This window comes from Eucyclogobius newberryi, unplaced genomic scaffold, assembly GCF_026437365.1.
Source record: "Eucyclogobius newberryi isolate DKJ021-1_F unplaced genomic scaffold, fEucNew1.0.hap1 SCAF_22, whole genome shotgun sequence".
Classification (NCBI taxonomy): Eukaryota; Metazoa; Chordata; class Actinopteri; order Gobiiformes; family Gobiidae; genus Eucyclogobius; species Eucyclogobius newberryi.
In genome coordinates this window covers 28483184-28498045 of record NW_027315857.1, presented here as the reverse complement: position 1 = coordinate 28498045, position 14862 = coordinate 28483184, and the positions used below count along the sequence as shown (strand labels likewise).

General features: G+C 46.8%; 1 protein-coding gene across 2 annotated transcripts in view; it reads left to right on the top strand.

The window, feature by feature from the left end:
- LOC140372038 (uncharacterized) overlaps positions 1–14207 on the top strand; it is a 62342-nt gene extending 48135 nt beyond the window's left edge. For both annotated transcript variants that reach the window (XM_072459292.1, XM_072459293.1), the window contains 2 exons: positions 13399–13441; positions 13524–14207. In XM_072459292.1, the coding sequence (XP_072315393.1) occupies positions 13399–13441; positions 13524–13664 (184 nt within the window). In that variant the 3' untranslated portion in view covers positions 13665–14207. The remainder of the gene's footprint in view (positions 1–13398; positions 13442–13523) is intronic.
- Positions 14208–14862: the final 655 nt, after the last annotated feature.

The following is a 14862-nucleotide window of genomic DNA, read 5'->3' as shown; positions in this document are numbered from 1 at the left end:
GTCCCAAGGACACACAGTGACCCTCTGCTGACCCAAGGACACACAGTGACCCTCCGCTGTCCCAAGGACACAGAGTGACCCTCCGCTGTCCCAAGGACACACAGTGACCCTCCGCTGTCCCAAGGACACACAGTGACCCTCCGCTGTCCCAAGGACACACAGTGACTCTCCGCTGTCCCAAGGACACACACTGACCCTCCGCTGTCCCAAGGACACACACTGACCCTCCGCTGTCCCAAGGACACACAGTGACCCTCCGCTCTCACAAGGACACACAGTGACCCTCCGCCCTCACAAGGACACACAGTGACCTTCCGCTCCTTCAGTGACCTTCCGCTCTCACAAGGACACACAGTGACCCTCCGCCCTCATAAGGACACACAGTGACCTTCCGCTCCTTCAGTGACCCTCCGCTGTCCCAAGGACACACAGTGACCCTCCGCTGTCCCAAGGACACACAGTGACCTTCCGCTCCTTCATTGACCTTCCGCTCTCACAAGGACACACAGTGACCTTCCGCCCTCATAAGGACACACAGTGACCTTCCGCTCCTTCAGTGACCTTCAGCTCTCACAAGGACACACAGTGACCCTCCGCCCTCACAAGGACACACAGTGACCCTCCGCTCTCACAAGGACACACAGTGACCCTCTGCTCTCACAAGGACACACAGTGACCCTCAGCTCTCACAAGGACACACAGTGACCTTCCGCTCTCACAAGGACACACAGAGACCCTCCGCTCTCACAAGGACACACAGTGACCCTCTGCCCTCACAAGGACACACAGTGACCCTCCACTCTCACAAGGACACACAGTGACCCTCCGTTCTCACAAGGACACACAGTGACCCTCAGCTCTCAAAAGGACACAGAGTGACCTTCCGCTCTCACAAGGACACACAGTGACCCTCCGCTCTCACTAGGACACACAGTGACCCTCCGCTGTCCCAAGGACACATAGTGACCCTCCACTCTCACAAGGACACACAGTGACCCTCCGCTGTCACAAGGACACACAGTGACCCTCCGCTGTCACAAGGACACATAGTGACCCTCCACTCTCACAAGGACACACAGTGACCCTCCGCTGTCCCAAGGACACACAGTGACCCTCCGCTCTCACAAGGACACACAGTGACCCTCCGCTCTCACAAGGACACACAGTGACTCTCCGCTCTCACAAGGACACACAGTGACCCTCCGCTGTCCCAAGGACACACAGTGACCCTCAGCTGACCCAAGGACACACAGTGACCCTCCGCTGTCCCAAGGACACAGAGTGACCCTCCGCTGTCCCAAGGACACACAGTGACCCTCCGCTGTCCCAAGGACACACAGTGACCCTCCACTCTCACAAGGACACACAGTGACCCTCCACTCTCACAAGGACACACAGGGACCCTCTGCTCTCACAAGGACACACAGTGACCCTCCGCTGTCCCAAGGACACATAGTGACCCTCCACTCTCACAAGGACACATAGTGACCCTCCACTCTCACAAGGACACACAGTGACCCTCCGCTGTCCCAAGGACACATAGTGACCCTCCACTCTCACAAGGACACACAGTGACCCTCCGCTCTCACAAGGACACACAGTGACCCTCCGCTCTCTGGAAAGTTAGTGTGAACATAAATAGACTTAAAGAGGATGTAAACACGTTCTAAAGGACTTTAGTACAAACCACAAACAAAATCCTTGAGGTCAGAGTTTGGTCTTTGTCTTTTTGAAGTTTTTTTTTGTTGCAAAGTTGAGAATCTTCAGATGAGTGAAGTGTGACCTTATACTCTGAAGATTACTATCATGAGAACGCCAACAACAACATGGTCCCAGTTTAGTCCTGGCTTAGTCCTGGTTTAGACCTGGTTTAGTCCTGGTTTAGTTCCAGTGGAATGTGTGTGTGGGAAAAGTGGAATGTCTATATGAGATCTGATTGGTCGAGGGCCTGAGTGGGCAGCGAATCAGAGACAAGTTTGTGCAGGAGAACATCAGAGACAAAACTAGGATTCTGATCCAGGACTAAACCAGGACTAAACCAAGTCTAAACCAGGACTAAACCAGGTCTAAACCAGGTCTAAACCAGGTCTAAACCAGGTCTAAACCAGGACTAAACCAGGTCTAAACCAGGTCTAAACCAAGTCTAAACCAGGACTAAACCAGGTCTAAACCAGGTCTAAACCAGGACTAAACCAGGTCTAAACCAGGTCTAAACCAAGTCTAAACCAGGACTAAACCAGGACTAAACCAGGACTAAACCAAGTCTAAACCAGGACTAAACCAGGTCTAAACCAGGTCTAAACCAGGTCTAAACCAGGTCTAAACCAGGTCTAAACCAGGACTAAACCAGGTCTAAACCAGGTCTAAACCAGGTCTAAACCAGGTCTAAACCAGGTCTAAACCAGGTCTAACTGATACGAGACTACATCAGGTTCAGGGACTTGAGACTCCAGCCCCTGGAGGCAGAGCAAGGAACTGCACCACGATGCTAATGGATGCTAAGGCTAAAGAGCAGCGACCATGGATACGCCCACCTCAGACTCCACCACTTCCTGCTCGAAGCCTCAAACCTTTTATCCAATCACAGAGAGCCGGGCCTTCAACCGACCAATCACAGAGAGCCGGCCCTTCAACCGACCAATCACAGGGAGCCGGGCCTTCAACCGACCAATCACAGAGAGCCGGGCCTTCAACCGACCAATCAGAACGAGCCAGGCCCTGTGTGAGCCAATCAGAGCGCAGTTTGAGCAGCCTCCTGTGCCTCTGCACCAGGTAGGCGGGGTTTATGTAAATTAGACCAAAGTTAAAGCTCCACTAGGGAACATTTATCACATGAGACTTTGATTTCAACTTTCACAAACATGACACGTTAGAACTGATGTTCACATTGTTGATGTGCGTTAGGGGTTAGGGGTTTGGGGTTAGGGGTTAGGGGTTAGGGCTTAGGGCTTAGGGCTTAGGGGTTAGGGGTTAGGGGTTAGGGCTTAGGGCTTAGGGCTTAGGGGTTAAGTGTTAGGGCTTAGGTGTTAGGGGTTAAGTGTTAGGGCTTAGGGGTTAAGTTTTAGGGGTTAAGTGTTAGGGTTTAGGGGTTAAGTGTTAGGGGTTAAGTGTTAGGGGTTAGGTGTTAGAGGTTAGGTGTTAAGTGTTAGGGTTTAGGGGTTAAGTGTTAGGGGTTAGGGCTTAGGGGTTAAGTGTTAAGGCTTAGGTGTTAGGGGTTAAGTGTTAGGGTTTAGGGGTTAAGTGTTAAGGCTTAGGTGTTAGGGGTTAAGTGTTAGGGGTTAAGTGTTAGGGGTTAGGAGTTAAGTGTTAGGGCTTAGGGGTTAAGTCTTAGGGCTTAGGGGTTAAGTGTAAAGGCTTAGTTGTTAGGGGTTAAGTGTTAGGGGTTAAGTGTTAGGGGTTAAGTGTTAGGGTTAAGTGTTAGGGGTTAAGTGTTAGGGGTTAAGTGTTAGGGCTTAGGGGTTAAGTGTTAAGTGTTAGGGGTTAAGTGTTAGGGGTAAGTGTTAGGGGTTAAGTGTTAGGGGTTAGGGGTTAAGTGTTAGGGGTTAGGCGTTAGGGGTTAGGCGTTAGGCGTTAGGGGTTAAGTGTTAGGGGTTAAGTGTTAGGGGTTAAGTGTTAGGGGTTAAGTGTTAGGGGTTAAGTGTTAGGGGTTAGGGGTTAGGCGTTAAGTGTTAGGGGTTAAGTGTTAGGGGCAAGTGTTAGGGGTTAAGTGTTAGGGGTTAGGGGTTAAGTGTTAGGGGTTAGGGGTTAAGTGTTAGGGGTTAGGCGTTAGGGGTTAAGTGTTAGGGGTTAGGGGTTAGGCGTTAAGTGTCAGGGGTTAAGTGTTAGGGGTTAGGGGTTAAGTGTTAGGGGTTAAGTGTTAGGGGTTAAGTGTTAGGGTTAAGTGTTAGGGGTTACGTGTTAGGGGTTAGGGGTTAAGTGTTAGGGGTTAAGTGTTAGGGGTTAGGGGTTAAGTGTTAGGGGTTAAGTGTTAGGGGTTAGGGGTTAAGTGTTAGGGGTTAAGTGTTAGGGGTTAAGTGTTAGGGTTAAGTGTTAGGGGTTACGTGTTAGGGGTTAGGGGTTAAGTGTTAGGGTTTAGGCGTTAAGTGTTAGGGGTTAAGTGTTAGGGGTTAAGTGTTAGGGGTTAGGTGTTAGGGGTTAAGTGTTAGGGGTTAAGTGTTAGGGGTTGGGGTTAAGTGTTAGTGGTTAGGCGTTAAGCGTTAGGGGTTGAGTGTTAGGAGTTAGGGGTTAAGTGTCAGGGGTTAAGTGTTAGGGGTTAAGGGTTAGGGGTTAAGTGTTAGGGGTTAGGTTTTAGGGGTTAGGGGTTAAGTGTTAGGGGTTACGTGTTAGGGGTTAAGTGTTAGGGGTTAGGGGTTAAGTGCGTTAGGGGTTAAGTGTTAAGGGTTAAGTGTTAGGGGTTAGGCGTTAGGGGTTAGGCGTTAGGGGTTAAGTGTTAGGGGTTAAGTGTTAGGGGTTAAGTGTTAGGGGTTAAGTGTTAGGGTTTAGGGGTTAAGTGTTAGGGGTTAGGGGTTAAGTGTTAGGGGTTAGGCGTTAGGGGTTAAGTGTTAGGGGTTAGGCGTTAAGTGTTAGGGGTTAAGTGTTAGGGGTTAAGTGTTAGAGGTTAGGCGTTAAGTGTTAGGGGTTAAGTGTTAGGGGTTAAGTGTTAGGGGTTAGGGGTTAAGTGTTAGGGGTTAAGTGTTAGGGGTTAAGTGTTAGGGTTAAGTGTTAGGGGTTACGTGTTAGGGGTTAGGGGTTAAGTGTTAGGGTTTAAGCGTTAAGTGTTAGGGGTTAAGTGTTAGGGGTTAAGTGTTAGGGGTTAGGTGTTAGGGGTTAAGTGTTAGGGGTTAAGTGTTAGGGGTTGGGGTTAAGTGTTAGTGGTTAGGCGTTAAGCGTTAGGGGTTAAGTGTTAGGAGTTAGGGGTTAAGTGTTAGGGGTTAAGTGTTAGGGATTAGGGGTTAGGGGTTAGGTGTTAGGGGTTAAGTGTTAGGGGTTAGGGGTTAGGGGTTAAGTGTTAGGGGTTAAGTGTTAAGGATTAGGGGTTAAGTGTTAGGGGTTAGGGGTTAAGTGTTAGGAATTAGGCGTTAAGTGTTAGGGGTTAGGGGTTAAGTGTTAGGGGTTAAGTGTTAGGGGTTAGGGGTTAGGCATTAAGTGTTAGGGGTTAAGTGTTACGGGTAAGTGTTAGGGGTTAAGTGTTAGGGGTTAAGTGTTAGGGGTTAGGGGTTAAGCGTTAGGCGTTAGGGGTTAAGTGTTAGGGGTTAAGTGTTAGGGGTTAGGGGTTAAGTGCGTTAGGGGTTAAGTGTTAGGGGTTAAGTGTTAGGGGTTAGGCGTTAAGTGTTAGGGGTTAAGTGTTAGGGGTTAAGTGTTAGGGGTTAAGTGTTAGGGGTTAAGTGTTAGGGGTTAGGGGTTAAGTGTTAGGGGTTAGGGGTTAAGTGTTAGGGGTTAAGTGTTAGGGGTTAGGGGTTAAGTGCGTTAGGGGTTAAGTGTTAGGGGTTAAGTGTTAGGGGTTAGGTGTTAGGGATTAGGGATTAGGGGTTAGGGGTTAGGTGTTAGGGGTTAAGTGTTAGGGGTTAGGGGTTAGGGGTTAAGTGTTAGGGGTTAGGGGTTAGGGGTTAAGTGTTAGGGATTAGGGGTTAAGTGTTAGGGGTTAAGTGTTAGGGGTTAGGTGTTAGGGGTTAGGGGTTAAGTGTTAGGGGTTAGGGGTTAGGCGTTAAGTGTTAGGGGTTAAGTGTTAGGGGTTAGGCGTTAAGTGTTAGGGGTTAAGTGTTAGGGGTTAAGTGTTAGGGGTTAAGTGTTAGGGGTAAGTGTTAGGGGTTAAGTGTTAGGGGTTTGGGGTTAGGGGTTAGGGGTTAAGTGTTAGGGGTTAGGCGTTAGGGGTTAAGTGTTAGGGGTTAGGCGTTAAGTGTTAGGGGTTAAGTGTTAGGGGTTAGGCGTTAAGTGTTAAGGGTTAAGTGTTAGGGGTTAGGGGTTAAGTGTTAGGGGTTAAGTGTTAGTGTTAAGTGTTAGGGGTTAAGTGTTACGGGTAAGTGTTAGGGGTTAAGTGTTAGGGGTTAAGTGTTAGGGGTTAGGCGTTAGGGGTAAGTGTTAGGGGTTAAGTGTTAGGGGTTTGGGGTTAGGGGTTAGGCGTTAAGTGTTAGGGGTTAAGTGTTAGGGGTTAGGCGTTAAGTGTTAGGGGTTTAGTGTAAGGGGTTAGGGGTTAAGTGTTAGGGGTTAGGTGTTAAGTGTTAAGTGTAAGGGGTTAGGGGTTAAGTGTTAGGGGTTAAGTGTTAGGGGTTAGGCGTTAAGTGTTAGGGGTTTAGTGTAAGGGGTTAGGGGTTAAGTGTTAGGGGTTAGGTGTTAAGTGTTAAGTGTAAGGGGTTAGGGGTTAAGTGTTAGGGGTTAAGTGTTAAGTGTTAGGGGATAGTTGTTAGGTGTTAGGGGTTAGGGGTTAAGTGTTAGGGGTTAGGTGTTAGGGGTTAAGTGTTAGGGGTTAGGGGTTAGGTGTTAAGTGTTAGGGGTTAAGTGTTAGGGGTTAGCTGTTGGTTGTTAGGGGTTAGAGGTTAAGTGTTAGGGGTTAAGTGTTAGGGGTTAGTTGTTGGTTGTTAGGGGTTAGGGGTTAAGTGTTAGGGGTTAAGTGTTAGGGGTTAGTTGTTGGTTGTTAGGGGTTAGGGGTTAAGTGTTAAGTGTTAAGTGTTCGGGTCCAGGAAGAGCCTGGCACACTGACACACTGATCAAGAGTGAGTTTTACACTAAAAGCTTTGGTCGAGTTTTGTCTGGGACGATTCATTTAGCGAAAGTTAAATCTAGGGCGGGGCCATGGGCGGGGCCATGGGCAGGGCAGACGAGTCTGGGTCCATCGCTAAAGATTAAAGACAAAAGCTCCACCCATAAAGTGGGGGCGTCGACCAGAGGGTCGATGTAAAAGATAAACACGCACAGCACAGACGTGTGCAGAGGCAGATCCACACGCTCAGCACGGACGTGTGCAGAGGCAGATCCACACGCTCAGCACGGACGTGTGCAGAGGCAGATCCACACGCTCAGCACGGACGTGTGCAGAGGCAGATCCACACGCTCAGCACGGACGTGTGCAGAGGCAGATCCACACGCTCAGCACGGACGTGTGCAGAGGCAGATCCACACGCTCAGCACGGACGTGTGCAGAGGCAGATCCACACGCTCAGCACGGACGTGTGCAGAGGCAGATCCACACGCTCAGCACGGACGTGTGCAGAGGCAGATCCACACGCTCAGCACAGACGTGTGCAGAGGCAGATCCACACGCTCAGCACAGACGTGTGCAGAGGCAGATCCACACGCTCAGCACGGACGTGTGCAGAGGCAGATCCACACGCTCAGCACGGACGTGTGCAGAGGCAGATCCACACGCTCAGCACGGACGTGTGCAGAGGCAGATCCACACGCTCAGCACGGACGTGTGCAGAGGCAGATCCACACGCTCAGCACGGACGTGTGCAGAGGCAGATCCACACGCTCAGCACAGACGTGTGCAGAGGCAGATAGTGCGTTGACGTCTAGAGACGCTCAAACATGGGAAAGAATCAATCAAGAGATGTGTCCATCCTGGAGACGCCTGTCACTATGGCAACGTCACATACATATGAGAAAGAGTGTCTGCCAGTGTGTGCCAGTGTGGACAAGTGTGGACAAGTGTGTGCCAGTGTGTGCCAGTGTGTGCCAGTGTGGCCAATAGACTGTGAACGCTGTCGGAAATCCATCCATCCATCCATTTTCTACCGCTTGTTCCCTTTTGGGGTCGCGGGTGACTGGAGCCTATCCCAGTGACTTCAGGCCTTAGGCGGGGTACATCCTGGACAGTGGCCAACTTGTCGCAGGGCCAACACAGAGACATAACAGACAGTTCACGCTCACATTTATTCACTAGGGCCAATTTAGAGTCACCAATTTTGCCTAACACATGCATGTCTTTGGATGGTGGGAGGAAGCCGGAGAACCCGGAGAGAACCCACAGTAACTCGGGGAGAACATGCAGACTCCACCCAGAGAGATCATGTGATGTTGGTCTGGTCCGGGAATTGAACCCACGATCTCCTTCTTGGGAGGCAAGAGCGCTAACCGCCTTTGCCACCGTGCACCCCTGTCGGAAATATCAACAAGAAATGAATGAGCTGAAAACACGGATATTTGTTTTGGAATCTGAAAAAGTTCTTCAGGATACAATTCCTGTGTCAACCGACGGTAAGAAGAGCACACTTTTTACAAGAAAAACTGCTACTTTCAACCTAAACCGCAGTGACTCTGTGTCGTTTCCAAAACTGTCTAAAAACCAGAAAGACCAGGCTGTTTCTTGGAACAAACTTGGAGCAAAGCCTAAACGATACAAAGATAACGTGAAGTCACCTAAAATACAGCTCACCAACAGATTTTTACCACTTTCAGAGATGGAATTAAATGAAAAAAGGAAAGATGACGTGGCCAAAATACAGCGAGGAGGATCTGTGCCAGGAGCCAAGGTCACGCAGATTGTTTTGGTTGGGGACGGCGCGATAAGTCACGTGACGCATGAAAAGATAAACACACATTCTTTTCCAAGCGCCACTGTTTCTGAGATAACGTCACTCCTTCCAAATATTATGGCTAAGCATGGAGGAGCTAAACAGCTGATTGTGCACGTGGGTGCAGTGGACATGCGGCGGGAACAGACTGAAGTTTTGAAAAAAGACTTCTTGAAGTTATTCGACGTGCTTGATAAAATGGAAATCAAAACATTCATAAGTGGACCTCTTCCAAACATCGACAGGAGGATAAACAAGTTTAGCCGGCTTCTTCAGCTGAACACATGGCTGTCCAAAGAGTGTTCCCCGAGAGGACTACACTACATTGAGAACTTCTATCTATTCTGGAAACGAGAGGACCTGTTTAAGAGAAATGGCCCCCACCTATGCAGAGGTGGAGTGAGGGTGCTGACAGAGAACCTGCTCCACGCTCTGAGGCATTGGACTGGGCCTGGACAGGGTCCTGAGCAGATAGTTAGAGAAGAGAGGAATGAGAGAAGAATTCCTGCTCCCTCAGCCAGAGACCGAGCCAATGTTTCAACATCAAAAGCACCACAACCTCAGCCTCCACCAAAGGATTCATCAGCAGCTGCTCCACCACCACCAGCAAAGGATTCAGCTCCAGCTGCTCCACATTCACCTCCACCGCCTCCAGCAAAGGAACAATCTTCAAAGGCCTTGGACCCATCTGTGACAAGCCCAACAACATCCCTGTCATCGCCCCTGCCTTCACACCAGCCCTGGGTTCCCCCTGCAACATCTACTCCCACTAAAGATTCATCATTCTCCTTCTCATCTCCACTCTCACCCATGGGCCTTCCCAGCCATTTTGAAAGTCTGATCAAATCAGGCATTAAGATGGCTCCACTCACGCCCAATATAGCAAGGGCTATGTCAGTACCGACTACACCAACAAAAGCCCCACCACCCATCCCCCCTCGCCTCTCACCTGGTCCCAAACTCTCCTTGGCTACAAAAGCCCCACCACCCATCCAACCTCGCCTTTCACCTGGTATCTCCCATAGCTAGGATGCACTGGGTCTCAGCTTTGTCGGGACTTATTGTCACATTAAAAATCAAACCATGTAAAAAGAGCCCCCCCTAGTGCTATTTCTGTAGTCACATCGTCACAGAGATGGAAAAACAAAATGCGAGTCAGGCCCAATCTGAGAAATGTGATTCATATTCCCTGTGAAAAGATAAAGCCCAGTCTCACTGAAACTAGTCTGAAACTTGCTGTGCTAAATGTCAGATCCTTATGTAACAAATCTCTCTTATTTAATAATTTTATTTCTTCTTATAATCTTGATATTATGTTTTTAACTGAAACATGGCTTGACAAAAACACAGGAAATGTAGTTCTGATAGAATCTGCTCCACCCAACTTTAGGTTTGAATCTGAAACACGAGAAAACAAAAAAGGGGGTGGAGTCTGTGCTGTCTTTAGAGATGAAATAATTACCCGCAGGTTGTCTTTTGGGGTGTTTTCATCATTTGAGTATGTATCCTTTAAAATGGAGCTAAAACGGTCTCCATCCATTCTCTTCATTGTTTTATACAAGCCTCCCCAGCACTGCCAACGTTTTATTGATGATTTTACTGAGATGCTTTCAGTCATATGCACAGACTTTGATGGTTTGGTCATTACAGGTGATTTCAACGTGCATGTTGATAATATTTGTGACAGAAACGCTAAAGAGCTTGATGCTGTCCTTGAAACCTTCAGTCTTACTCAGCATGTGAGAGGCCCCACCCACAGCAAAGGACACACTCTAGATCTCATAATTACAAAGGGGGTAAATATTTCAAATGTTAATGTGATCGATGTTGCTCTGTCTGATCATTTCTGTGTCTTCTTTGACCTGTCTGTTTCTCCCCAACCTCCGGTTGGTCCTGCAGTTGTTCAGAGGAGACACATAAGTGATGGCACAGGTGCACTGTTTATGGAAATGATAAACTTTGAAAATGTCTCATGTTCTAATGTAAATGATTTGTTGAACTCTGTTACATCTAGTGTTTTGAATGTTCTGGACACCATCGCCCCTATAAAGGCTAAAATGGTTAAAAATAAGCAGAAGGCGCCGTGGAGAAATGATGATTGGGTCAGGGCACAGAAAAGGGAGTGCCGCAGGGCCGAACGGAAATGGCGCAAGTCAAAGCTCCAGGTTCAAAAAGAGATTTACAAAGAAAAGCTGAACATGTACAACCTAATCTTATGTAGAACTAGGGAAAGATATTTTTCTGAAATAATTGGAAGCTGCAGTAACAACTCGCGTGTCCTGTTTGCCACAGTAACAGATTAACAAACCCTCCAGCTCAGCTGCCGTTAGAACTCATTTCCACATCCAAGTGTAATGAGTTTGCATTATTCTTTAATGACAAAGTTCAGGGCATTAAAAATGCTATAAATCCCACAATGCAAAAAATTACCCTAAAACCACCAAGACACTTAGAGCTAACTCACTTTGCACCAGTAACTGACAAAACTGTCCATGAGATCATCACCAGTCTGAGTTCATCTACATGCTGCCTTGATGTGTTACCCACCAAATTTCTAAAGTCTGTGCTGAACAGTTTGTTAGCACCATTCACTCACATAGTTAACATGTCGCTTCAATGTGGAACATTCCCAATGTCTTTGAAAACTGCGGTCATAAAGCCTCTCCTAAAGAAGAGCAGTCTTGATGCCGCAGTACTGAGTCATTACCGGCCCATCTCTAATCTGCCATTTTGGGGCAAAGTCCTTGAAAAGGTTGTTTACCAACAGCTCACAGATTTCCTCTTAATAAACAACTCATTTGATGTTTTTCAGTCAGGTTTTAGACCTCATCACAGCACTGAGACTGCTCTTGTCAAGGTGACAAATGACATCCGCCTGAACACTGACACGGGCAAAGCCTCAGTCTTAATTCTGTTAGATCTGAGTGCTGCTTTTGACACTGTCGATCATGGGATCCTCTTACAGAGACTAGAGGACTGGGTGGGCATCACTGGCACTGCCCTAAACTGGTTAAGGTCCTATCTGGAAGACAGGAAGTACTTTGTTGAAATTGGTAGCTGTGTCTCAGACCACATGACCCTGACCTGTGGAGTGCCCCAAGGGTCAGTCCTGGGTCCCCTTCTGTTCAACCTCTACATGCTGCCGTTGGGTCAGTTGATACGCAGTGAAAATGTGTCCTATCACAATTATGCAGACGACACTCAGATCTATGTTTCACTATCGGCAGGTGACTATGGACCAGTAGATTCACTCTGTCACTGCATCCAACAGATCAGTTTGTGGATGCAAAACAACTTTCTCCAGCTGAACTCAGACAAGACTGAAATAATCGTTTTTGGCCCACAGAAACAAAGAGAAAGTGTTAGCGGTCACCTCCAGAGTCTCGCTCTAAAACCTACAAACCAAATTAGAAATCTGGGGGTAATAATGGACTCAGACTTGAACTTTAATAGCCACGTCAAATCAATAACATCAGCAGCTTTTTACCATCTAAAAAACATTGCCAAAATCAAAAATATAGTGTCAAAACCAGATTTAGAGAGACTTATCCATGCGTTTGTCTCCAGTAGATTAGACTGTAACGGCCTGCTCACTGGCCTCTCCAAACGAGCTGTAAAACAGCTGCAGTACATCCAGAACGCTGCTGCTCGGGTCCTGACTAGAACCAGGAAGTATGATCACATTAGTCCTGTTCTCAGGTCTCTGCACTGGCTCCCTGTGGCTCAGAGAAGAGACTTTAAAGCAGCTCTGCTTGTGTACAAGTCTCTCCATGGCCTAGCACCAAAGTACATCTTGGATATGTTAGTGCCATATGAACCATCTCAGACTCTTGAGGACCTCAGGGACCGGCCTCCTGCTGGTGCCAGAGTCAGGACAAAACATGGGGAATCTGTGTTTCAGTTTTATGCAGCTAAAATCTGGAACATTCTTCCTGAAGATGTGAGACAGGCTTCTACTCTGACAATGTTCAAATCTAAGCTAAAAACACTTTTGTTTAGCTGCGCATATGACTGAAAGGATTTTTTCTTTGCACTCTTCTCTTTTGTTTGTGATTTTATTAGTTTAGAAAATCAGTTGGATTGATAATTTTTAATTTAGTTAATTTTATTGTATTTCTGTAATTTCTTTGTGATTTGAATGCATTTTTCCTGCTGTGAAGCACTTTGAATTGCCTTGTGTATGAAATGTGCTCTACAAATAAACTTGCCTTGCCTAGATTTGGTTTTCCATCTGCATCACTGAGCACGAACAAAATGTATGATTCATGTCGATAAAACTGTTAAATTGAAGGTTTTGTCTTTGTGATTTGAATGTGATTTTGACGCTAAAACACTTTAAATCTTCTTTTGTACAAATTGTGTTCAACAAATAAACGTTTCACATTCATTATTATGACATTTACACGTCTTACATTTATACTTTGGAGCTGTTTGAAGCGCTGACCCTCTGCGTTCACACGGGACCTGATTTAGCCTAATTTATCCTGATTTAGCCTGATTTATGCTTCTCATCTTTAAATCACATTTGCTTCGACTTCAGTGGAAGAACGTTTTCTTCAGTCCAAATAAAACCGGTTTGTTCGTTTTCTAATGAAACAAAACTGACTTATTTCTGTGTCTGAGGGTTCAGGACGACCAACAGGGATTTAGTCCTGGTTTAGTCCCTGTTTAGTCCTGGCTCAGTCCCCGTTTAGACCTGGTTTAGTCCCTGTTTAGTCCTGGTTTAGTCCCTGTTTAGTCCTGGTTTAGTCCCTGTTTAGTCCTGGTTTAGTCCCTGTTTAGTCCCTGTTTAGTCCTGGTTTAGTCCTGGTTTAGTCCCTGTTTAGTCCTGGTTTAGTCCCTGTTTAGTCCTGGTTTAGTCCCTGTTTAGTCCAAATCGTGCTTTAATTCCACTTTGTCTGTGTTTCAGTTCCTGCAGTTCCCCCATCGACAATAAAATAGAACAGGCTTTGGTAAGTCTCAAAACCAGGAGAAACCAGGTAAACTAAACTAAACCAGGTCTAAACCAGGTCTAACCCGACTGTGGCGTTGCAGGACCTGGTCAAGACCCACCTGAAGATGGCGGTCCGGGACGAGGTCCACGTCCTGAGAGAAACCATCAGAGACCTGCAAAACCAGAACCAGCTCCTGGAGCAAGAGAACCGGATCCTCAGGACCATTACTCACACGTACTGAACCGGGACCGGGACCGGGATCGGGACCGGGACCAGGATCAGGACCAGGACCAGGACCAGGACCAAGACCAAAGCCGGACTAAACCGTTTCTAACACTTTGAGGTTTTTGTGTTGTGAGCCAAGCTTCAGAGGCATCAATGCACAGAAGGAAACAAGAGCTAAACCAGAGCTAAATCTTGTCTAAAACAGGTCTAAAACAGGTCTAAACAGAGATTGAACTAGGACTAAACCAGGACTAAGCCAGGTCTAAACCAGGACTAAACCAGGTCTAAACCAGGTCTAAAACAGGTCTAAACAGAGATTTAACCAGGACTAAACCAGGACTAAACTAGGACTAAACCAGGACTAAGCCAGGTCTAAACCAGGACTAAACCAGGTCTAAACCTGGACTAAACCAGGTCTAAACCAGGACTAAACCAGGTCTAAACCAGGTCTAAACCAGGTCTATCTTTTGAACAATTATCCAAGCTGTGAATTAAAGACCGAGCCAATCAGGAGCCTGTTTCCACGGTGATGTTAATTAATTAAGAAAGATTAATTAAGTATTTGTCAAATGTCAGAGCTTTTTTTTTATTAAACGGTTTTATTCAAATAAATAAATAAAAAAAAGGTTTGTTAAAGTTTCATTTGCTGCTCCAGATTTGTGGTTTATTTATTATATATTGTATGTTATTTTATTGTGGAATAATATTTCAAAAAGTGGGACTAATGTGATGGTACTTCCTGGTTCTAGTCAGGACTAATGTGATGGTACTTCCTGGTTCTAGTCAGGACTAATGTGATGGTACTTCCTGGTTCTAGTCAGGACTAATGTGATGGTACTTCCTGGTTCTAGTCAGGACTAATGTGATGGTACTTCCTGGTTCTAGTCAGGACTAATGTGATGGTACTTCCTGGTTCTAGTCAGGACTAATGTGATGGTACTTCCTGGTTCTGGTCAGGACTAATGTGATGGTACTTCCTGGTTCTAGTCAGGACTAATGTGATGGTACTTCCTGGTTCTAGTCAGGACTAATGTGATGGTACTTCCTGGTTCTAGTCAGGACTAATGTGATGGTACTTCCTGGTTCTGGTCAGGACTAATGTGATGGTACTTCCTGGTTCTGGTCAGGACTAATGTGATGGTACTTCCTGGTTCTAGTCAGGACTAATGTGATGGTACTTCCTGGTTCTAGTCAGGACTAATGTGATGGTACTT